The sequence below is a fragment of the Chlorocebus sabaeus genome, chromosome 22 (genome assembly GCF_047675955.1).
Source record: "Chlorocebus sabaeus isolate Y175 chromosome 22, mChlSab1.0.hap1, whole genome shotgun sequence".
Lineage (NCBI taxonomy): Eukaryota > Metazoa > Chordata > Mammalia > Primates > Cercopithecidae > Chlorocebus > Chlorocebus sabaeus.
Genome location: NC_132925.1, coordinates 43,576,489 through 43,602,064, shown reverse-complemented (window position 1 = coordinate 43,602,064; position 25,576 = coordinate 43,576,489). Strand labels below are relative to the sequence as shown.

At 35.6% G+C, this 25,576-nt stretch overlaps 1 protein-coding gene across 8 annotated transcripts in view; it reads left to right on the top strand.

The window, feature by feature from the left end:
• Positions 1 to 25,576, top strand: part of CCDC14 (coiled-coil domain containing 14) — a 77,786-nt gene that overhangs the window by 13,256 nt on the left and 38,954 nt on the right. For 6 of the 8 annotated variants that reach the window (XM_073009776.1, XM_007985573.3, XM_038003427.2 and 3 more), the window contains 7 exons: positions 5,407 to 5,643; positions 5,754 to 5,848; positions 7,234 to 7,750; positions 10,337 to 10,478; positions 21,952 to 22,034; positions 24,485 to 24,703; positions 24,777 to 24,909. In XM_073009776.1, the coding sequence (XP_072865877.1) occupies positions 5,407 to 5,643; positions 5,754 to 5,848; positions 7,234 to 7,750; positions 10,337 to 10,478; positions 21,952 to 22,034; positions 24,485 to 24,703; positions 24,777 to 24,909 (1,426 nt within the window). The remainder of the gene's footprint in view (positions 1 to 5,406; positions 5,644 to 5,753; positions 5,849 to 7,233; positions 7,751 to 10,336; positions 10,479 to 21,951; positions 22,035 to 24,484; positions 24,704 to 24,776; positions 24,910 to 25,576) is intronic. The other 2 variants (XM_038003423.2, XM_038003426.2) reach the window with 2 other exon arrangements.

Here is a 25,576-nt window from a genome sequence, read left to right as displayed (position 1 = left end):
CTGCAGTGGCAGAATTGAGTAGTTGTGACAGAGATCATCTGGCCTGCTAAACCTAAAATATTTATTTGACCTTTTAAGAAAAAGAGTGCTAAACCCTGGCCTTAACTCTTAAAACAGAGGTCTTTTTATTGGGGCGCAATTGAGAAAGAAAGGAGTGGTAGCAGTCTCCTACTTTTTGTCTGTAGGCAGGTTATTTCTTATCCAGGGCACCTTTCCTCAAGCAACTATTATTTGCAATGTATGTGACTGACAATGGGTGTCACGGTGTCAGCTTATTGGATCCTGACTTAACTGCTTCTGTCAGTCAGAGTTCCAACAAGAAACAGATGGCAACACTCAAGTTGAGGTAATTCGAGGAGGGTTTATGTTTATTTACAAAGGGACTCATAAAGATATGAGTAGGGTATAGGAAAACCACAGGTTTTGCCTACTAGGTCGCACGAGCCTAGTGCTAGCAGCAGCAGTAGCAGAGCTGTTACCATCTCTAGACCATAAGGGATTAGGAGAGAGAAAGGTTACTGGATCTAGAAAGAGATACTGTTTGTAGAATATGCTACCTTGAGAAGAGCAGTGAGCTTCATTGAAGGGACGAAGTCAGCCCAAGGTGGCCTCATAGAAGGGGAGCAGGAATAAGTGTATATCCTGACTTCATGCTTCTTCCTTTCCTTGATATGCCAAGACTCCCATTGGATTGAACCCAACTGAAGCCCTACTGATGTATATCAGGTCTGGGATTTGACTCTTACGAGCTAGTAAGCTAGTCTTACTGTGTCATGGATGCTAGCAGAAGACAAGACTACTGGGTCAGAGACGAAGGACTTTATTACTCACAGCACAGGCAGCAGTATGTGCATCAGCATATTGTGTTGGTTCTTATTCACCCTAGTTCCCGTTGGGGTGATACGGTGGACCCATATGGATGCACGGGTTTATGTTGCAGCTGAGGAACACCGAGCTTGGGGAATCGGTCACTTTGATAGTAAGCAATAATCAAGCCTGTGCTTGTCCCAGAGGGAAACCTTACCTCATCCTTCAAGGTTGCTCACTGCAAACACAACCCTGAGAAGTGGCCCAGGTAAGGAGTTTAGGTCAAAGCCTTGCTTTTTTGGTATATACAGCAAGACATATTGAAGGACTGTCTCTTTGCAGCCCATATAGATCAGCATTCCAGGGAGAGCAGGGTGAGACCAGTAGAGGTGGATTTGGATTGGCAGATGGAAGATTCTGGCTTTCTGGGTCCATAACATTAAATTCTTATTTGGATTACAGCCGAATCAGCAGTTCTGGCCTGTGATCAGGGTGCAACATTCCTATTGTTGTTTCTCCCATATTTTCTTAATCAGAAGGAAGGACCTATTTCCACAGGACAATCTTCTTTAGGGTTGCAATATTAGAAATTAGTTCCTAATTGTGTGTGTGTATGTGGTTGGCAGCTGTTAACCAATAATACAAGATTTTGCTCTGTTACCACAATGCTCAACAATACACAAAATCCAAGCTCATCACTTGTTCTGTTTACCATCTCTCTCCAAATGAGGTAATCATAAAGAACTTTAAGCAATCTATTACAGCATGTTAACTAGTATCCTTGTATTATTTTACTTTTAACACACATTATCTTGCTATTTTGTGTTAACTGTCTTCTGGGGAATGGCCCCCTCATGCACTTTCTATCTGGGACCTACCCGATCATTGAATGCCTATGGAGTCAGGTAGGCACACCATGATGCATTCTAGGAATAAGGAGGCAGAGAAACCCTTCCAGAATTGTATTTAGCTTTTTTGAGAGTGCTCTGGCATTAAATAAAATACATATTTTTTAAATAAGGAGCTTTTACATGTGATAACTGTGTTGAATACTTTCATGATTTTGCTTTTAGTAATATATATTGCTGTCTTCATTTTTGGGGAACTAAACCAACCACAGGCAAAAATCCTTTGAGCATTGATTGCCCCTTATAAAGGCCAGGTGTTCTCACATCTTTCAAATGATAGTAGGCATCCAGTGGGTCTTACCTGCACTGGATGTGTGTTCTATATTCGAGTGGCAGGAATAACTTCCTGGCAGACAGTGCTTGCACTGCAGCTAGACTTCAGGGACTAGAAAAGTTTTGTGGACTGAGTAAATGAATACATTCCTTTCGTGAATTTTAGTTATCACCTGATATCACTTAAACATATTACCACACCAATAGCTAAAATTTTCATGTAGAGTGTGTTGGTGTAATTAACAAGAGCAAGAAAATATACTTCATTTGTATTTGCGTAATAACAGACTCATTTGGTCATTAGTTTTACTTTAAAATTGTGTAGTAGTCATATAACTGCAGTCTTTCCCTTATGGTTTCTAACTTGGATTGTTTGCTAAGTAAAGTTACTCAACATTATCAGTAGAGTTTTGTGTGGACTTGAGTTTATAAAGGAGCAAAAGAAGTCATTTTAGTTCTAAGGCTTTGATTTTTAAGAAATAGGTTTGGAATTTATTAATTTATGTTAGTTGATGACATCTGCTGGCTGAGGCATAATGTAGCTCAGCTTTATTAGAGACCGTGAAAACCATGCCTTGAAAAGAAAGTAAATGAGAGCCTGATGCTGTGACCTGTGTGTGAAATCTGAGAATTCCTCAAACTAGCCAATTCTTAAGGACCGGAGGAAACGCAAGAGCAGAAGGAAAGACCCAGGAATAAAGAGGAAAGGACTTGTGGTATGCTAGATAGTCATGGGCTATGATCTCGCCCTCTATCATTTTAGATTTCAAAGTTAAAATATTTTAGAGGGCTTTTCCATTTGACTTATTATAAAATTGTATTTCCAGTAAGAAATAGTATTTGCTTTATAGAAGTTTATTTACCAGTTTTGTTTGAGCTGATCTGTTCAGATAGTGAAGGTAACTCTTATTACTTTTGATTTTAATCATCTCAGAGGGGACATGTTCAGAGGTTTATTACTGACATCAGATAGCATGATTTATGAATATGATATATTTGCTTGTCTATTGTAAGAGTGCAGCTATTTGGTGATATTTAACATTGAGTTTTTACTGTATGCTAGATATTGATTTAAGAAATTTACAAGTGTTACTTCATTTACATCTTGCAATAATCTTATAAAATAGGCATTATTACAATTTTTCTGATGAAAAAGAGGTCAAGAGAAGTTAATTTGCCCAAGGTTACTCAGCTAACAAGTGTTCAAGCTTGTATTTAGGTCTGGAAAGTACATTCATAGGAATAGATCATCTCAAAAGGAAACATACCCCAAGTCAAAAGGAAAGCATCTGATATCTTCAGCCATTTTCATAGTCAAATTTTAAGTATTTTTCTTTAATTTTTTTTTTCTATTTTCACCGGTTATAGTATTTAATCTGCCTTTAACTTTTTCTGTTTTTGCTTTTACGTGGAAGTTTTATGCTTTTAGTAATGTTTTTATTTTCAATAAACTGTATATTTGAGGGATTCTCTAGTTTTAAATTTTTAATTATTTTGTTTTTTAAAAAAATAAGGAATACTTTTCATAACTAATTTTAAGGTACATAAATCTCAATAAATTTTTGCATATGTATACACCCCTGTAGCCACCACCTAGATCATAGAAAATTTTTAGCACCCTGCAAGGCTCCCTTCCTGTCAGTACCCTCACCATCACCTAGACCCTCATCCCTGTGTAACCATTTTCCTGACTTTTATTTCCATTTGTGACTTTTACCTGTTTGAGGACTTCTCTAATGTGATTGAACACTCTGCGCCCTTGTGTTTGACTACTTTCACTCAGCCTGATGTGTATTAAACATCCAGATAGTTGTATATATCAGTACTTTGTTGTTTTTTTAATGCTATATAGTATTCCAGCCTGTGAGTATACCACAGTTTACCCATTTCTGCTATTCATGGCTATTTGGTGTTTTCAGCTTTGGGCTACTGCAAATCAAGCTGCTGTGAACAGTCTTGTACATGTCTTTTAGTAGACATAAGCACTCATTTCTATTGGCGTATACCTGGGAGTGGAATTGTTATGTCATAGATATATGTATGTTTAGCTTTGGTAGGTGCAACAATTAGCCATATGTTTTTCTAAATTTATTTTGTATACTGATAACCTATGATTTACCAGAATATTCTCATTTCTGTTAATAGTGTTTTAAAAAAACATTTGGGAAGGGGATCTAATTAGGGAAATAGATTTCAGATTGTTATACCAGTCTATAGGTAGTGCTATGTAGAAAACTTTGTTATTTTTTACTTATTACTTTGTTAATACTTCGTTAATTCTACCTTGTTCATAGACTAATACTAGGCTCTGTCAGACGAAATAATGAAATACAGCCCTGCTTAAAGAAACTTACGGTTTAGTCAGAAAGGCAGGAGGATGAAAGATAAGCAATATAAGGCAGTGTGTCAGTGGCATATGATTTGTATAGACAATATGTGCTCTGGGGTGGTGAAGAGCAGTCACTAGACTGGAATGATTGGATTGCAAAAGGCTTCATGGAAGAAGGAAACTCAGATGAGCCTTGGTGAGTGGTTAGAATTGGATTGGAAGGAATGGTTCATCATGAACAATGTTATTGGAAGGTGAAAAAAGCTTGTTGGGTAACTAAATTGGCCTGGCTGAAATGAAAAATTTGAGTTGGGGGTGATGGGACAATAGTTGGAAAAGTAGGTTGTGGTCAAGCTTTGGAAAACTTTAAATGCCAGGTTAAGATTTTGTTTGTTTGATTGGTTTGGGTTTGTTTTTGAGGACCCAAAGCATCAGAATTGTACCAACTATTCTCTTTCCTATTCCATTTTCCCTTGACAACATGAACTGACAAGGAACAAGGTGAAGGAGTTTGATTGGACTTTAGGGATAATATAACTCCCTTAAAAGAAGTGTTAAAATTGAAGGAGAGATTTTACACATGGCAAGTAGCATAAAAAAATGGGAATTGTGGCCGGGCGCGGTGGCTCACGCCTGTAATCCCAGCACTTTGGGAAGCCGAGGCGGGCGGATCACGAGGTCAGGAGTTCAAGACCAGCCTGACCAACATGATGAAACCCCTTCTCTACTAAAAATACAAAAATTAGCTGGGCCTGGTGGTGCGTGCCTGTAATCCCAGCTACTTGGGAGGTTGAGACAGGAGAATCGCTTGAACCTGGGAGACGGAGGTTGCAGGGAGCCGAGATCAGGCCTCTGCACTCCAGCCTAGGTGACAGAACAAGACCCTGTCTCAAAAAAAAAAAAAAAAAAAAAAATGGGAATTGTAAGAATTAGTATAGATGATTTTTGACTGGGGAAAGTGGTAAAGCCCTTCTATGAAGTATGTGATGAATTGTACTACCTCTGAGAGCCCTTTCTTCTCTTAAAATCTTATGGTAAGAATTTTTGAAGAATCATATTTCAAGAACTTTTTTTCTTCTTCCACATTAGCATCTTCAGATAATAAGAAACAGATACCTAATGAAGCTTCTGCTAGAAGTGAAAGAGACACATCAGACCTAGAACAAAATTGGTCATTGCAAGATCATTATAGAATGTACTCACCCATAATATACCAAGCCCTCTGTGAGCATGTGCAGACTCAGATGTCACTGATGAATGACTTGACTTCAAAGAACATCCCTAATGGAATTCCTGCTGTACCATGCCATGCTTTATCTCACGCTGGTGAGTATGAATGCTGTTTTAAAATCATGAGTGTAAGTTCTAATTAAATTGCTTGGTTATTGTATAAAAAGTAGGATATGTGATTAATTTTTTCTCCCTCTTACTTACAGAATCTCAGGCAACTCCTCATTCTAGTTATGGCTTATGTACCTCCACCCCAGTCTGGTCACCTCAGCGGCCACCCTGCCCTCCACAGGTTCATTCTGTGCGTACAGTTTGTATACTACATAAGTAACTATTCACTTATAGCAGTCATTCGGGAAGGACTGTTGAATTTATTGATTGTAACTTAATGCACTAGGATTTAAAGATCAGTTATTTATTTATTTATTTATTGCTATAAAAGTTTTACGTATTTATGGCCAGGCACTGTGGCTCATGCCTGTAATCCCAGCCCTTTGGGAGGCCGAGGTGGGTGGATCACGAGGTCTGGAGTTCAACACCAGCGTGGCCAACATGGTGAAACTCTATCTCTACTGAAAATACAGAAATTAGCTGGGTATGGTGGCACATGCCTGTAATCCCAGCTACTTGGGAGACTGAGGCAGGAATTGCTTGAACTGGGACCGAGGAGGGGGAGTTAGCAGTGAGTGAGATCGTGCTACTGCATTCCAGTCTGCGCTACAGAGTGAGACTCTGTCTCAAAAAAAGAAAGAAAAGTTTTACCTATGTTTTAATGACAACAATGAAGGAGACAATAATGAAGGAGAAAGAGGGAAAGAGATCATAAGAGGGAAAGAGATCAGTAGGGGGAAAAAAAATCAACCATACTGACCACCCAAGTACAACTCCTTTTAACACACTGATAGAGTTCTTTCCAATCGTTTAATCATCTGTACAGGTTTTAGTTTCTGGTTTGTATTTGTTAACTTTGCTTTCCTTTTAAAATAAAGTTATAAGTAAACTTTATGCAGTCTTATATACTGCTTCTTTCACTTAATACTTTATTTAAAACATGTTTATTAATATATACCCTTTGTGAATTTTTAATAACTTGTTAATACTGTATTTTGTGAATATACCATAGTCTAAAGGTTAGGAGTAGTAACCATATATTTGAGTTTGTTATAATTAGTATTATTATTAATAAGCAAGTTTCTAATATCAGAAACTTACTAATATTTTTAGCTTCAAAGTAAGTAAGTTGGATTTTTTCCTCAGTACAATAAAGATTCTTGTTTTTTAAAGCTTAGTTTACCCTGTAATATGGTAGCATTACAAGGCCATGACTAAAATAGACTGTTTACAAATACCACAGATGGTCTAAAAGCATCAAAAATTAGTTCACTTTGGGAAGTTACATCATAAGAAAATAAGTTCAAATATGCAAAAAGCTTTTGCACAAACATATTTACAGAAATGTTTCAGTAGTGAAAAACTGGCTGTTACTTAAATGTCTAACCGTATGGGAGTAGTTACACAGACTACAGTATATCCTCAAAATATAGTAGTAACTACTTATTAAATATTCACAAAACAAATATGTTAATAAACTTTTAATAAATATATTTCATGTATTTGAGTTTGTTGTAATTAATACCTACAAATGAGTGCTCATACTTCTGAAGACTTGTTTTTCTCTTTCTTTAGGAAGTTCAAACTGATGGTGACAGTCAGTTTGCATCACAAGGTAAAACAGTTTCTGCAACCTGTACTGATATTCTAAGGAATTCATTTAATACCAGTCCTGGAGTTCCATGTAGTCTGCCCAAAACTGACATATCAGCTGTTCCAACATTGCAGCAACTGGGCTTTGTTAATGGAATTCCGCCACAACAAGGAGTTCATAAGGAAACAGACCTACTAAAATGTTTTCAAACATATTTGTCTCTTTTTCGATCTCATGGAAAAGAAAGACATCTGGACAGTCAGACACACCGAAGCCCTACTCAGTCACAACCAGCTTTCTTGGCCACTAATGAAGAAAAATGTGCCAGAGAGAAAATTAGAGAGACCACAAGTGAAAGAAAGGATTTAAACATACGTGTGCGAGATACAAAAACAGTCAAGGATGTACAGAAGGCAAAAAATGTGAATGAGACAGCTGAAAAAGTTAGAATTATAAAATATTTGTTGGGAGAGCTCAAGGCCCTGGTAGCAGAACAAGGTAGATGGGACTTATAATTTTCTGTAGTATGTATGGTGTTATACTAAATAGCAACGTCATATTATTTAGCTATCATATAAATGGAGTTTGTGGTGTTTTCCATAGAACTGTGTTTTGAGCTAGTAAGAAAATGAGTTCTACTTATTGTATTCCTCTTTTTTAAGGTTTTGATCCCTTCTTTCCTGTGGATTTCAAATGTGTTTGAGAATATCAAACATTCAGTGTTTTGCTTGCAAGTATGTATTTATTCTACTTGGTAATAGACCTTGAAAAGATTCAACAAAGAGAATTTGTACAGATAAAAATTTTAATTAGAGAACGCCTATACATGATTAACTTCCTGAGTAGACTGATTATTCTTTCTATTTTAAAAAGATGCAGAGAATTCCTTCCTGTCATTTCTTTAATAGCCAACTGTTAGGTTGTTTAACAAATCTCACTTTGAGAAGTAACCCATACCTTCTTATGCCCTTTTCAGTTTATTTTTAGGACTTTTTTTCTTAAGAGAAATGTTTCTGAGCCAGATTATATTCATTTGTTTCCATTCTGTATATGTATTCTATAGTAATGACTTTTGCTTGAAATGAGTTACAGTTTTGTCATCTTAGAAAACACAGTAATTGATTGTGGAAGCATTGATTGAATACCTAACGTTTGCAGACAAAAAATCTTAAAATGCTATATGAATGTAGCACCATTAAACCAAAGATTTAGTATATTAAAATTGCTGTGTTTTCAGCCTTCAACTTACTACCATTTTCACAATCAGATACATAATCATGGTAATAATAATACCATTGACTGTCATTTATTGAACACTTACCATGTGCCCAGCACAGTGCTAAGTGTTTTATGTGCATTATCTCATTTAATCCTCCCAGCAGCCCTATGTGGTACTGTTACCACTCCCATTTTACTGATGAGGAAACTGAGACTTGGAGAAACAGTACCTCATTTAATCTTCTCACCAATCCTGTAAGGTACTGTTTTTATCTCCATTTAACCATGAAGAAACCAGGTTTCAAGAGTTAAGTAATTGAGATGCTGGTCAAAGGATACATACTTTCAATTAGGTAGGAGGAATAAGTTAAAGAGATCTACTAATAACATTATAACTATAGGTAATAACAATATTGTATTAAAAATTACTGAGAGAGTAGATTTTAAGTGTTTTTGCTATAAAAAATGATAAATATGTGAGGTAATACATATGTTAATTAGCTCTAACCATCCCAATGTATACATATTTCAAAACATATTGTACATAAATTTATACAATTTTTCTTTGTTGATTTAAATAAATAATTTTTTACAAAAAGATTAATTTGTTTTAAAAAAAATGAGTTAAATACTTGACCAAGGTTATAGCTCCAGACAGTGGTGGAGCCCACGTCCCAGCCTCCAAAGCCTATGAGTGAAACTGCTATATGAAAGATTGGTAGAAGGCCAGCGCAGTGTCTCACAGCTGTAATCCCAGTACTTCGGGAGGCCGAGACAGGCAGATCACCTGAGGTCAAGAGTACAAGACCAGCCTGGCCAACATGGTGAAACCCCATCTCTACAAAAATACAAAAGCCAGACGTGATGGCTGGTACCTGCAATCCCAGCAACTCAGGAGGCTGAGGCAGGAGAGTCACTTGAACCCGGGAGGCAGAGGTTGCAGTGAGCCGAGATTGCACCACTGCACTCCAGCCTGGGCAACAGAGCAAGACTCCGTCTCTAAATAAATAAATAAAAGTTGGTAGAAGACTGCTTGATAATTGAACACAGTTGTTTACTGTGTATATGTACTTTTCATCAGGATGTTAAAATATCTGTGAAACTGAATACATTTTGTAACTTAGAATATACTTTCAACCTGTTGGTTATCAGATAATTAATAAATAATTTTAAGTACTTTTAGCCCATAGTAAATATGAATGGGAATGAGGGGCAAAGATAAAAGGCAAAAGAATTAATATATACCTTCCATGCCTGTGTCTGTTTGCAGTCTCCAAAAACATCCACTCTCCACAATTATTAACAACCTTTTGATGTCACATGAAATGAGATGTGGCGGCTTGTGTTCAATCTACTTTAGAAAATTAAATAATGAAACTATCTTAGCAGACCCTCACTCAATATTTTGCCATATTAACCCCCTAAAGTAAACTGTTTGCTTATGCTAGGATAAAAGGTTGTATTATAAATGTTAATACTATAACCAATTATAGGAAACCCTATAGCAATCATAAGGAGTCCACTGTGGCCCTTGGTAAGTATGGACTAAGAGATTTGTGTAAGTCACATTCCTACTTGACTCCTGAACTAAAAAAAAAAAAAAAAAAAATTCACTTATGTAATAATCCTGTGATTTAAGATTAATCTTTAGTTTACTGAACTTAATTTCTTTAGAATTCTGAGGAAGCAAATACCAGCAGCATGAAAGAGAAAAATGGAATCTGTATAATAGATTTATAAATAATTGAGTTGAATTTATAACAAGAATGTACATATCTATAATGATTTTCTTTTTTAGTAATATATACTAATAATCTTGTCCAAAAATATAATATTGATTTTACTCATTTCTGTTTCCTTTTATAGAGGATTCAGAAATTCAGAGGTTGGTTACAGAAATGGAGGCATGTATATCTGTACTTCCAGCAGTAAGTGGAAACACAGATATTCAAGTTGAGGTAGCACTGGCCATGCAACCATTAAGAAGTGAGAATGCTCAGTTACGAAGGTAAGAATTGCTCTTGGAATATTTTTGTCTGTATGCAAAGATGTCTCCAGGCCAGAACAAAGGTGCCAAATGATATACCTAGGACTTCATAAGTAAAATTGATTTGCTGTCTTACTGTATTTCTACTTTTCTTCCTCATTTTTCAGAGATTTCCAGCATTCTCTAGGTCTTCCTTTACTTCTACCCCCTTGTACGTATTTTCTCCCACTTCTTTTACCCCTGTTGTCACTTGGTACTGCGTAGGCAGGAAAATGAAGTACCTCTATATATTTATCAGACTAGTCTAAGTTATGCTGCAGGAACAAACTTCTGAATCTCATTTGCATAGCACAGCAAGTTTCTTTCTCATACCAAGACTAACATGGATCATTGATGGCTCTTTCATCCTGTGACTCAGGATCCAGACTCCCTCCATTTTATGAAGCCACTGTCTCAGTATGTGTTGTCCAGGAAAAAGAGAATGTGGATATGGCAACAGGGAGGAGTCTTACATCGCTCAACCCAGAAGTGATCATTTCGCTACCACTTATATTTTATAGGATGAAACAAGGCACAAGGCCCTGCCTAATAGAAAGGTCTGGGACATTGTATTAAAAACAAACTGTTGGCCGGGCGCGGTGGCTCAAGCCTGTAATCCTAGCACTTTGGGAGGCCGAGACGGGCGGATCACGAGGTCAGGAGATCGAGACCATCCTGGCTAACATGGTGAAACCCCGTCTCTACTAAAAAATAGAAAAAAATTAGCCGGGCGCAGTGGCGGGCGCCTGTAGTCCCAGCTACTCGGGAGGCTGAGGTAGGAGAATGGCGTGAACCCGGGAGGCGGAGCTTGCAGTGAGCCGAGATTGCGCCACTGCACTCCAGCCTGGGCGACAGAGCGAGACTCCGTCTCAAAAAAAAAAAAAAAACTTTTTCTTCTGCCCTCACACAACAATCGACACAGAACACTTCCACAACCAAATGTGTAGGGATTTCTCCCCACCAGCAAGCAAACAATCACTTCTGCAACAGACACCAGTTGGGTGTCCTCCAGTTCAATTCCAACACCGTCTACCTGGAAATAGTATCAGATCCCACAGGTTGAGGGCTCAGTTCTACAAGACTGAGCTCTACTTCCAATGCCGATCTTAAGCCCTAGGTTGTTTTGCCTGTGTTTCTGACTGACTGACTATAAATTGAAGTTCCCTTGACCTCCTTCCTTGGTTCAGTTAATTTCCTAGAGTGGCTCACAGAACTCATGGAAACACTTCAGTTTACCACTTTATTATAAAGGATGTTGTAAAGGATACAGATGAAGAGATACAAAGGGCAAGGTATTGGAGAAAGGGCGTGGACCTTCTATGCCCTCGGTGGATGCACGACCCTCTAGTAACCACCATGTATTTATCTGGAAGCTCTCCATACCCTGTCCTCTTGGGCCTTTTATGGAGGTTTCATTGGATAGTCATGATTGAATCATGGACAACTGTGAAGAAATGTGATTTGACAAAAAGGGTACGATCTAATACGAATAGACAGAGTGTGGAAACCCAAGAAGTTCTGTCTGTTCAAATTTTTTGGCCTCTCTGTGGAACATTCCTTTCTCCTCAGTTTGAGGCAGGTCCCCTTCGGAAATGGGGTTCTTATGACCTACAGACAGACAAGGTAGGTCAGAGAATTTCCTTATGGCCAGCAGTAAGAAAGGTGGGAGAAAATTAGAGTGTATTTTTAGTTCCTATGGCCTACCATGGGGAGGAAAAAGGAGCATGTGAAAGGATGGCAAGAGAAGATTAGAGAGAGAGATTCTGTTTTCTGAGGCCTGCTTCTGAGGCCTAAAGTACTTGAATATTAACAAACGACTGTCTTTCACCTTTGTCACTGAAGCTGGTCTGAAGCTGCTTCAGGAACCAGGGACAAAAGGCCAAATACTTTAATAAAAGGTATGTTTTTGGTTTTGACTGCTTAACAAATAACAAGGGCTGTGGGCATTGACAGCCAGGAACTGTGAATGAAAACATATATATATATGTATATGTATGTGCATATAAACATATATATGTATATGTATGTGTATATAAACATATATGTATGTGTATATATACATATATGTGTGTGTTTATGTGTATATATGCATGTGTGTGTGTTTATGTGTATATATACATATATGTGTGTGTATATATATGCAGTGACAAACATACATGCACACACACCACACACATTTATATACAATATGTATATATATAAAATAATATCATAGATATATAATTTTCCCATACTTCTATACACCCAGGAAGGAAAGGAGAACCTTAGCAAGCACTAGTATAGCCCCACCACACTTAGACATAGAAAAAAGTTAAATTCTTTGATATTTTTTCTTTTGGTCATCTTAACTTGTTGGAATTACATTCTTAATTTGTTTAGGAAAGATGTAGACCAGGGATCTAATCTTAAAATATAAGAGGAATCACCCATATATTATCAATAATATCTTAACTTTGAATGTTTCAGTGATGACCATCAAGGCCAACACTTCAGTGTCTGTTTATTAATACACTTTGCAAAAAATTGGAGTATATATCAGGTGCATCTGCAGCACTGCAATGCGAGTGTGCCCTGAGAGAGTGTTATAGCTGCATAAGCTGTAGACATTCAGTAAGATATGACCTGCAAGGATCTACACACATTTTTAAAGAAACTGGAAAGCAATTAAATAGTTGGAGCATAGCTAAAATATATATATCCGGAGCCTATAGAGGCATGATAGCTAGTGAGATGCACTCGTTTAGGATTCTTTCTCCAGAGGTCATTATCCTGTAGATGCTATGATATAAGATGGGGTTGCTGGGTTTAAGATCTAATATCGTCTTCAGTCTTGACCTAAGGAATTCCTATACCAGCATAAATTTTTAAAACCAAAAATGACTAAATAATAAAATAATGAACAGCAAATACTGCTAACATTTATTGAAAGTTTTTTATATGCCAGACTATTGTCCTTGATATGTGTCACCTCTTTATATCTTCACAACAGCTTTGTGAAGTAGGTGCTCTTTACTTGCATTTACAGGTGAGGAAATCAAAGCCACAAAGGGTTTATGTAACTTGCCCAAGGTTATACATCTAAGAAGTTAGACTCAAGACTTGAACCCAGGCAATTTGGTTTTAGAGTACAGTGATCTTAACTTGTAGACTTTTACACTGTCTCGGTTAGGAAGTAGAGATTTAATTATACCTCACTATTTAGGTGTATTTTGTGGAACATAGAATATATTGTAAGCCATTCAAAATAAGCATATTATTGAAAGGAATGACAATCAAATAATTGGTTTCTTAAATAAGGATACCAAAACTTAGTCTGAGAATATTTTATTTTAACATTGTCACCATGGAAAATATTAGTGGTTCTTATTTGTTTCAGTTCCTTAGAACATTTTTATATTGCCTTAGGGGCTAATTTGTAAGCCACTCAAGAAAATGCAGTTTACTGTTTTATGGGCCACCACTTGTTTCTAGTTTTTTTTTTTTTAAAGGTATTTGTTTGATGTCTGACCTAATTCTTCAACTGGCACCAGAGTTATTTGGCTGGCTGTCTTTACAGGACAAAGATTATATAGCATGCTATTGCCACTGTTGTTTACTTGACCTTCTAAGAGATGAAATAACTAAAAAATGAAGAATTTGTTAGGCATGTTCTTTTTAGCAGAATGAGGTTTCTGGCAGTAGTGTAGGAAATTTTGTGCCACTTTGGTAATCTATTTGGAAAGAATTACCCATTATCTCCATTACAAATAAAAATTGGAATACATTGGTTCATTCAAAAGTGTTTGTCATCGTTTTCAATTTTTAAAAAAGTTTTTTTTTTTTTCCTGTTTAGATGTTTGGAAACTACGTGTTTCTTTTTAACCACATCTTTTAGGACTTTCTTGCAGTTTATTGCCATCTTGTGGCTTAAAAAATAGCTAGATGCATCGTTTCTATGATATTTTGGCATTTTTGGCATTTAGGCTAGGGAGATTTTAATGTGTCTTCTGACACAGTTGTTCAGCATTTAGCCTTTCTGGTCCCCAACCACTAAATGTCTGTAGTGCCCCATTAATTTTGACCACCAGAAGGCTTGGCACATTCCCAAATTTCCTGGATGGGAGTTTGGTGGGTATTAACCTCCAGTTAAGAGCCATTGAGCTAGAGAGTGCCAATAATTCATGACCACCTCCTGATATTAAACTCAACTATGAGACCATTATGTAGCCACACAGGACATAAAAATGAAACGAGTGAATGGAAGGAGTCAAGGATGATGTTCAGATTCTGTCTTCATAATTTAACAAATGGTAACATAATTCTTCCAGATGGGAGCTACTAGAGGCAGAATAGATTTGTTTATTTCATATTGTTACCATTTTTTGAGTTAGGCAAGGTAATAGGAGAGCCTGTGAGTTAAGATTTAGACCTGCTGAGTTAGACCATATGGAGTATAGGAACAAGATGCAAGATGGAAATGTAGACTCGGGAGTTATTCTCTGAACATGTTTTTATTGAGCTTTTTGTATAGATCTGGCACTGTTGTAGACACTGGAGACAATTTCATTGAAAGTAAGTGATTTATTACCAGCATATAAGTAAGTGATATATTCACCAAGAAGGTAGAGCGTGTGAGCGCAGTGAAAGGTGAATTGGTGGGGAGTAACAACTTTTTAAGGAAAGAACAGAAGATTAAAATTAGGAGAGTGACGTCACAAAAGTCACAGGAAGAAGACAATTTATAGGAGAGATTGTGCATTGCATTAAAATAAACTGACAACAAGAACAAATGTAGGTTAAGAATAAATATCACAAGACAAATTACTCAAAGAACTTCAGAAAAACTTTAAAACAGTGTTCCATAGTGTCAAGGAAATTAAAGATAATAGGATCTCTTACAGGGAGAAAGAGTGAGATTGAGACAAAATGCTCAAAGAAGAAAAAGAACAGTGAGTTAAGTGAACTCAGAAAAATAAAGCAAAAGAATTACAAAAATGAAAGCCCCATTAGAAACAAATGTAAGATAATTAATAAACAGACAAAGTCAGGGATATTGTAGTCCACTAGAACTTAAGTATTATGAAGCCTGAAATTTTTTGTTTTGTTACTTTTTGGGATTTTAGATTTTTCCCCCAAGTCTTTCTGTTTTAATTGCTACTAAATTCATAGTTCAGTGTCTCCTACTAACCTTAGCTTCTTCCTCTTCCTAAACCCTTTTAAAAATTTTTATATATTTTTATTATGGTAAAATATGTATAATATATACCTTTTTATTTTTAACCATTTGCAAGTGTGCATTTCAGTGACAATAAATAAATTCACAGTGTTCTGTAACCATCACCACTATTTGTGCCAAAACTTTTTCATCCCCAACATGAACTCTGTACCCATTAAACAGTAACTTTCTCTTCTTCCTTTTGTTACCTCCTGGTAAGTTCTTGTTTTTTGTTGTTTCTGTCTCTGAATTTGAGAAGGCTGAAATTTTGTCTCTTTATAGTTTGCAGCTATATTTCTAGTGCTAGGAATTATGCCTAGCACTCATTCTAACAAATATTTGTTAAATTGACTGAATGCATGGTAGATAAGCTTGAGGGAAATCACACAAGGCAAAATAGAAAAAGAATGATCTAAAAATTATTATGAAGAAGATAATACATATGAAAAAGGAAATAGATATAAAATTGGTGTTCCTGAAAAAAGAAAACAGAACAAATGGATTAAAGACAAGAGATTTATCAATAACAAGAAAATTTTCTGATTGTACCACTTTATTCTAGCCTGGGAGACAGAGCAAGACCCTATCTCTAAGAAAAAAAAGATCTTTGTCAGCAGATGAATAGGACGTAGAAGATCTCAGAAAAACCGTGCAAAATAATCAACACCAACACGTATGCTGGTAAAGTTACTACACCCTAAGGATGAAAAAAGTTAATTTTTGGAGACACTCAAAAGAAACCGAAAATTACGAATGAAGAGAAACCTTTTAGGCTATCTCCAGTCTCTTCACGGTGATTTTCGTTGCCAAAGGATCATAGAATATCATTTACAAAGTTCTGAGGGAAAGAAAGTATGCCCCGAGAATCTCTAATGTGGTCTAGCTGTCCTTTTAGTGTCAAGGCAACAGTCATATTCTCAAGTGTGCAAGAACTTAGGAAATTTAACAGCCTTGAACTCCTTTAAAAAACAAAACAAAAAACTTGAATGGCAAAGTCCAGTCAACCAAAAGATGAATTCAAACAAAAGAGTAGACAGATGTGAACATTGAACCTATATGTAAAACTAAGACAACCTTGGAAATTATGGTTATAGATCAGAATGTGTTAGTAATCTTGACAATATGAATTCCAGACTCTGCATTTTTCATATTCTATTTCCTAAATTTTAGATTACTTAGGAGTAATATTTCTTGAAGTAAAGAAATATTTTCCTAAAGTTAATCAGTTTTGGTTTCGCTTGTTATTTTCTTTCCATTAAAATCATGTAATCCTAAATTCAATACATGGTATTTTTAAGTAGTATTTGTAATATCATCCTATTATTTTAAAATTCTTCATATATATATATATATGAACTATATATATGTATTTATATATATATATGCTGGAGAATGTATGAATGTTACCCAGCAAATAATGATTGTTATTTCTATTTAACAATGTGCTAGAGGTTCTAACAAGTGCAGTAAGGCAAGAAGAAATAAAAGCCAGTCACATTGGAAAGGAAAGAAGTAAAACTGTCTTGTTCACAGATGACATGATAATTCTTGTAGAAAACCCTATGGAATCTACAAAAAAAGCTGCTAGAGTTAATAAGAAAGATTAGCAAAGTTGCAGGATACAAGATCAATTGAATTTTTATGTACCAGCAATGAACAATTTGAAATTAAAGTCAGTACTAGAGTCGCATCAAAAACATATGAACAATTTAGGGATAAATTTGAAAAATATGTAAGACCCATACACTGAGAACTACAAAATATTGTTGTGAGAAATGAAAGATCAGTATAAGAGAGAGAGAAACTAGATCCATAAATTTAAGACTTAAGATGTCACTTCTCCCCAAATTGATGTATAGATTTTATGTAATTAAAGTAAAAACCCAAGCATGCTGTTTTTAAATATTTAATTGAAGCTGATTCTAAAGTTTACATGGAAATTCGAAAAATCTAAATACCCAAAACAGTATTGAGAAAGGAGAACCAAGTTGATACTATTCAATTTCAAAACATAAAGGAATAGTATTCTAAGAGGTGTGGTGTAAAGGTAACAAATAGATCATTGAAACAGAGTAGAGGATAGAAACAAATTCACACATAGAGATAGTGTTTTGCAAAGATATCAGAGAAATTCAGTGGGGGAAGAATATTCTTTTCAATAAATAGTGCTGAAACAATGGGAGAGTCATGTTTTTTAAAAATGGACCTCAACCTTTACCTCATACAGTACACAAAGTTGACTTGAAATGAATCACAGATCTTAATATATAAACGAAAATTACAAAACTTCTAAAAGGAAACATAAGAGAAGATCTTAGGGATTTTGGATTGGGAAAGATTTTAAAAATATAACACAAAAATATAAACTAGAAAAAAATGAGTAAAGTGGACTTCATCAAAATTTAAAACTTTTGTTCTTCAAAAAGCACTATTATTAAAAATGAAGCAACCAACAGACTGAGAGAATATTTGCAAAACATGTACCCGATATAGGACTTGTACTAGAATGTATAAAGAACTTAAGACAGTATAAATTTTTAAATATCAAGCTTAAAAATGGGCAAAATATTTGAACAGATACTTCACCAAATAAGTGGATATCAAATATGAATATCAAATACGAACATGGAAAGAGGCTTATCAGTAATCATTAGGAAAGTGAAAATTAAAACCATGATGAATACCACTGCATACCATTAGAATGGCTAAAATTCAAAATTAGTAAATGTTAGGATGTGAAGGAATGGGAACTTTCACAATTAACTGGTGGGAACGTAAAATAATTTGAACACTTTGGAAAAAATGTTTGGCAGTTTCTTAGAAATTGAATGTATATCTAACATATGATCCAACCAGTCCACTCCTGGGTATTTAAGAGAAGTCAAAGCATATGTCCACACAAAAACTTGTTGATAAGTGTTCATAGTAAACAACCCAAATGTCTATCAATGGGTGAATGGATAAACAAATAGTGCTATAACCATACAGTAGAAAACTACTCAACAATAAAAGGGTAGGAACTATTGATACATGCAACAGCATGAATGAATCCCACAATTCTTATGTTGAGTGAAAGAAGCCAGGCTAAAAGAGTATATATTCCACAATTCCATTTATATATACTTCTAGAATATGCAAACTAATCTATAAGTAAGTGGTTATCTGGGAAGAAAGGGCTATGAAAAGGGCTATGAGGAAACTTTTGGGGATGATAAATATCTTTTTTGAAAAACTTTTAGGTTTGGGGGTACACGTGAAGGTTTATTACATAGGTAAACGTGTCACAGGAGGTTTGTTGTACATATTATTACATCACCCATGTATTAAGCCCAGTACCCAATAGTTATACCTTTCCCTCCCTCCTACTGCCCAGACCCCAGTGTCTGTCGTTTCATTCTTTGTGTTAATAAGTTCTTATCATTTAGCTCCCACTTGTAAGTGAGAACGTAGTATTTGCTTTTGTTTCTGCATTAGTTTGCTAAGGATGATAGCCTCCAGTTCCCTTCATGTTCTTGCAAAAAAAACATGATCTCATTCTTTTTTATGGCTGCTGATGAATATTGTAATTGTGATGGTGATTTTACTACATCATATGGCAGAACATAAAATGACACACTTTAAATTTATGTAGTTTATAGTATGTCAGTTTTATCTCAAGCTATCTAAAAAAAAGAATGACTTGAATAAAAGAAATATTTGCCTAAATAGCAGCAGTTCTTCTTTTCCTTTTTTAAAATCCAGTATATTTAAATTTAGTACATAATATTTTAAAGTAGCATGTGTAACATCAGTTTTTAAAATATCCTTTTTTCTGTTTTTATCATGTATCATTTTAAATAGAATAATTTTTTAAAAAGCCTAGCCCTGAAAGCAGGGAATGAGAGGAATGAAAGTAGCTAGTTGTACAGTTAAGTTGGAGGGAATTTTTTTTAATATGGGAAGAGTTTTAATATGTTTCTTGGCTTAGGCACATGAACTGGCAAAGAGGGAGAAACTGCAGATATAGAAGATAAAGGGAGTGGGATAGGAGCAGAGTCCTTGATGGTCTAGGAGGAGGGTGGGATGCAGGGCACAGATGAGGCTACTCACCCAGACTAGATGGAAAAAATGAGGGTTAGTACACATATGGATACACCCTGGGACCAAAGGATGACTGTGTTTATCCCCAAACCACATTATTTTTAGTGAAAAAGGAAAGTAAACAGTTGAGAAGAGGAAGGTAGGAATGAGGGCTTACAGTGAATTATTAGAAGTTTAGATTGGTTACATTTGAGAAGAGAAGAATCTGACCAGGGACATACAAAAAGATTATCAAGGAAAGCTTCTGTTGTAAATGGGAAACCTTTAAAGAAAATCAGAATTTTATTAAAACAAAAATAAGCTCATATTATATTGTTGTTCTGCAACTTGCTTCTTTCACTTCATAATGTGTCTCGGAGATCTTTTCACATCAGTACAAATGGACCTCTTGCTCATTTTAATATCTGTGTATTAGTATTTCGTATATGGATGTACCATAATTTATGTAACATATTCAGTTGTTTCCAACTTAGCACTATTAAATAATTGCTGTTGTGAATATTCTTGTATATATCTATAAGGTGGGAGATGCTTTTGCACATGTAAAACTGTTTCTGATGCTTGATAACCTAGAAGTAGAATAATTTTGTCAGAAATTATGAACATTATACATTTTGTTGGACATTTCAAATTGCCATCCAGAATGGTTATACTGATGTAATCACACGAATTGAGATAATTCATTTCCCTGTACTATCATCAGAAAGTGTTATTTCCTTTTATTTATGTCAATGCTGTGGCCAAAAAATATCTCCTTTTAAATTTGCAATTCTTCCTGTTAGTGAAGATGAACATTTTTATCACACGCTTATAGGCTGTTTCTATTTCTTATGTGAACTGCTCATTCTTATCCTTTGACACTTTTTACTAGGTTTCCTTCCTTACTGATTTGTAGGAGTTCTTTAAATGTTACGGACCCCTTGTCTATAACGTATGTGCAGGTATTTTTCTTTCAGGCTTTTAATTCTACAAGTTTCAAAATTTGATATGGTTAAATCTTTTGTTCTTTTCCTTGATGCTTGCTGGATATTGAGTTTCACTTAGAAATGCCTTCCCCACTTCAAGATTATGTAGATTTCCCCCTAAAACTTGTATAGTTGGGTTTTTAAAAAATATTTTATCACTTTAATCAACTCAAAATTAATACATGTGAGTGATGCGAGGTAGGGTACTATCATTTTAGATTCAGTATCAAAAGTAAATATTTTAAGGCAAAATATTTTTAGGTAATTCTGGAAAGATAATAGAGGTAACTTTTCTCCCCATAAGCAATAACTTCTTAGGAGTAAAGAAAACACTTTTATATGTTTCTATTTGTGAGGCAGATACATATTGTGAAGTTCATTGTAACAGGGCAGATTGGTAGCCTGTTAATATTCTCGTTACTTAAGACCACTAACTTTTCCATCTAATAAAATTATTAGAAGCATAGATTTTGTTTCAGCATATGACAAACATCAGGCAGATAGATGTCTGATAGCAGTCAGTGCCTGTAGGTATTCTTGTTCATAGTAATGACAAATCTTTTAAAAAGTAGATGATTAACTACAATGATTAAGATACACAGAAAGACAATGAGAAACAGCAAGAGGAGGTAGAAAAGGAAAGAAATAGAAAAAAACCCAACAAATCACTGAAGAGACAAAAAAGATAAATTAACATTTTCCTTGTGAGGGGAGGTTTTTTTTTTGAGGCAGGGTCTCACTCTTTTGCCACGCTGGAATGCAGTGGCGCGATCTCGCTCACTGTAGCCTCCACCTTCCAGGTTCAAGCAATTCTCCTGCCTCAGCCTCCCAAGTAGCTGGGATTACAGGTACGTGCCACCTATTTTTAGAAGAGATGGGGTTTCGCCATGTTGGCCAGGCTAGTCTTGAACTCCTGACCTCAGGTGATCTGCCTGCCTCAACCCCCCAAAGTACTGAGATTACAGGCGTAAGCCACTGCGCCCGGCCCATGAGGGGAGGTATTATGTTGTTTCAGGCAACCTTAAAAATTATCTTAGGCCTCATAATAATAGTAGTATGGTTTTGTTATGTTTATTTAGTTTTTGTCTTTTGGGGATGTGACAGACTTCTGCCGCCTTAGTGGGTTTATATTTTATCTTTTTTGATAGGCTATCACATGTATACTGTTAAATTGGCTTGGGATTCTTGCATTCATAGTTCTTCATTGTTTCTTTAGGCAGTTGAGAATTTTGAACCAGCAACTCAGAGAACAAGAGAAAACTCATAAGCCATCTGGTGCTGTGGATTGCAACCTTGAATGTAAGTAAAAGAACTTTAAGGATTGATAAATTATTTGTGGCTCTGGAAATGTTGATAAAGAATTGAGCTTTTGTAATTACTTTGAGGGGATAAATTTAAAATATTGTAGAAATATAGGAAAATAAAAGATACTATCACTTCCTTTTTTTTTTTTTTGAAAAACAGGAGTGTGTTTCCTTTTGCATATCTTCTCTTCATATATAATTGATGTATTTAACAAATACTTACTGAATACCTACTGTGTGCCAGGCACAAATAGAACTATATATGTACTTTTTCTTTTTTTAAAATGAGATCACACTGTATATACTTTTCCACAGCTTCTGTTTATTCACTTAACATATAGTGGACATTTTTGTCTATCAAAATACATAATCATGCATCTTTCTCTTTACGAATTACTTGGATATTCTGCTTATCCAGGTCTACCATAATATGGTCCTCTGCTAATAGTACTTTCCCCCTTTTTCCCAGTGCAAACAATATTGCAGTGAAAATCTTTGTATATGTCTTCGTGCATATATCTCAGCTTTTTTTGTTTGTTTGTTTGTTTGTTTTGAGATGGCATCACTCTGTAACTCAGGCTGGAGTTCAGTGGTGCGATCTTGGCTCACTGCAAGCCCTGCCTCCCAGGTTCAAGCGATTCTCTTCCCTCAGCCTCTCAAGTATCTGGGATTATAGGCGCCTGCCACCACGCCTGGCTAATTTTTGTATTTTTATTAGAGACAGGGTTTCATCATCTTGGCCAGGCTGGTCTTGAACTCCTGACCTGAAGTGATTCACTCACCTCGGCCTCCCAAAGTGCTGGGATTACAGACAATGAGCCACCACACCTGGCCAGCATTGTTGCAGAATAGATGTATAGCAGTAGAATTGCTGAGCCAAAGGGTATATACAGTTGTAATTGTGACAGATATTGCCAAATTGTCCTTAACGATCACAGAACTTAATAAAGAAACTATAATAGTACCAGAAGAAAAGATAAGAATTTGTATTTTTAAATTTTTGAGGGGGAGGACTTTTCCTAAGCCTGTCAAAGATTCAAATGCCACAGAGGAACAGATTGATAAAATATGTCCCCAGAAAACTTTTTCAGTTTCTACATAGCAAAATTATAAATACATTCAAAACACACAAGCAAAATGGAGAAACAATATATGACACGATAAAGGCTTAATCTTAATATATAAGTATATCTTATAAAGCAATAAGAAAAAAATATGATTACCCAACAGAATGAGCACTTTATAAAAGTGTTCAATTTCACCAGAGTGATTCAGAAGTTATCACTGTGTTTCCACTGTTAACCAAAGGTGAGGAGAGGGAGAGGGTAGGAGAGAGGAGGCCTAGAGGACAAGTGGGGAGATCAGTAGTTGCCACTTTAAATAGCTTCTGTTCTTTATATTATCTTGTCATTTATCTTATTGTTTCTTTGAGATCATTACTGTTTATAATTACTTGTTTGTTATCAGCTCTGTGAGGGACCATGTCTGTGCTGTTCATCTCTGTATATACAGATTCTAATATAATACCTCACACATAGTAAGCATTCACTAAGCATGTAGTTGCTCAATAAATGGTGCCATATGCTTTTATCGCCTTGAAAAAGAACGTGATAGATCTGTGTGTTTGTATACAACAGTCTTAAGGCAGAAAAAGGCAATGTTAGAAATTGTGTATGGTGTATGTGTGTGTGTGTGTGTGTGTAGTGTAATTAATACTGTATGCAAAAGTATTTTCACAAAAGATATGAAAATTAATAGTGATTGTCTTGGACAGAGGAGGAGTGGGAGGGAGATTCTTCTTTGGGAATCATTTGGTATTGTTAACATTTTGTGGTGTTTGAATTTTTTTTTTTTTTTTTTTTTTTGAGATGGAGTCTCGCTCTGTCACCCATTCTGGGGTGCGGTGGTGCAATCTCGGCTCACTGAAAGCTCCGCCTCCTGGGTTCATGCCATTCTCCTGCCTCAGTCTCCCGAGTAGCTGGGACTACAGGCACCCGCCACCACGCCTGGCTAATTTTTTTGTATTTTTAGTAGAGACGGGGTTTCACCGTGTTAACCAGGATGGTCTTGATCTCCTGACCTCGTGATCCGCCCGCCTTGGCCTCCCAAAGTGCTGGGATTACAGGCGTGAGCCACCGCGCCCGGCCAGTGTTTGAATTTTTTAACTTTGTACATGTATTCTTTCTTTTAAAAGGATTATATATTCTTTCTTTTAAAAGGGTTAAAAAAAAGTAATGCTTAAAATGTCAACTGGAAAAGAAAGGTATGATTTCTGCCAATCAATTTTTTAAAATATATGTTGTATTTATGTAGAACTGCTCATGCAATTAATTGTTAAACAAAATCAATAAATTTCAGGCCATTTTTTTTTTTTTAAAGGGGTATTTTCCAAGTTTGTACTTTTTCGGTTTGGGAAACAGCTATTTGATCCGTTTTGTCTTACAGTGTTTTCTCTTCAGTCATTGAATATGTCACTGCAAAATCAATTGGAAGAGTCACTAAAGAGCCAGGAGTTACTGCAGAGTAAAAATGAAGAGCTCTTAAAAGTGATTGAAAATCAGAAAGATGAAAACAAAAAATTTACTAGTATATTTAAAGACAAAGATCAAACTATACTTGAAAATAAACAGCAATATGATATTGAGATAACAAGAATAAAAATTGGTATGTATTTAGACAATAGTTATTGTCACATTTTTTAAAAGGAATAAGGAAACTGACACTTTTGTTGTTTTAGAATTGGAGGAAGCCTTAGTCAATGTGAGGAGCTCCCAGTTTAAGTTAGAAACTGCTGAAAAGGAAAACCAGATATTGGGGATAACGTTACGTCAGCGTGATGCTGAGGTGACTCGACTAAGAGAATTAACCAGGTAAAATTGACTTCTTTTGAATAACTCATGCCTTTTTTATTTTTAGATGTTTTTATAAACTTCAAAATAATGTCAGACCTGTTATCTCACCCATATCTTTTACTTTGCTAATGTTTTTGCTAATTTCTAATGATGTTTTCTTCTGTTCCAAGTAAATTAGTTTAGAAATTTCAAATCTGGCTAAATGCTTTTTTTAAACCGTGTGAATCACGGGTCCCTGATGAGAAGCTGAAGACTTGTATAGCAACACCGTTAAGCCCTCTGGTTCTGAAGCTAGAAAGATCTGACTGGAATCCCAGCTCTACCACATATTAGCTGAGTTAACTTCTCTAAACCTCATTTAACTTCTCTAAACCTCAGCTGTAAAGTAGGGACATGAATAGAGTTGTCATGGGAAACTAAGAAATCATTCATGAAAAGTACTTAGCATGGTAAGCCCTCATGTCATATGATCTTGGGTAAGTCAGTTAGCCTCTTTCAGCCTTATTTCATCAGTTAAATGAGGGGGTTGGCAGTAGCCCTTAAGATCACTTCATTCCCTAACAGTATTTTTCTAAAATAAAATTAGCTCACTCAATTTTTCTATGATACTCACTTACAAAGTTCAGTTTTCTTTTGAGATCTTTGCTAAGAATTGGATTCTCAACTGCTTTTTTAAAGTTCTAGG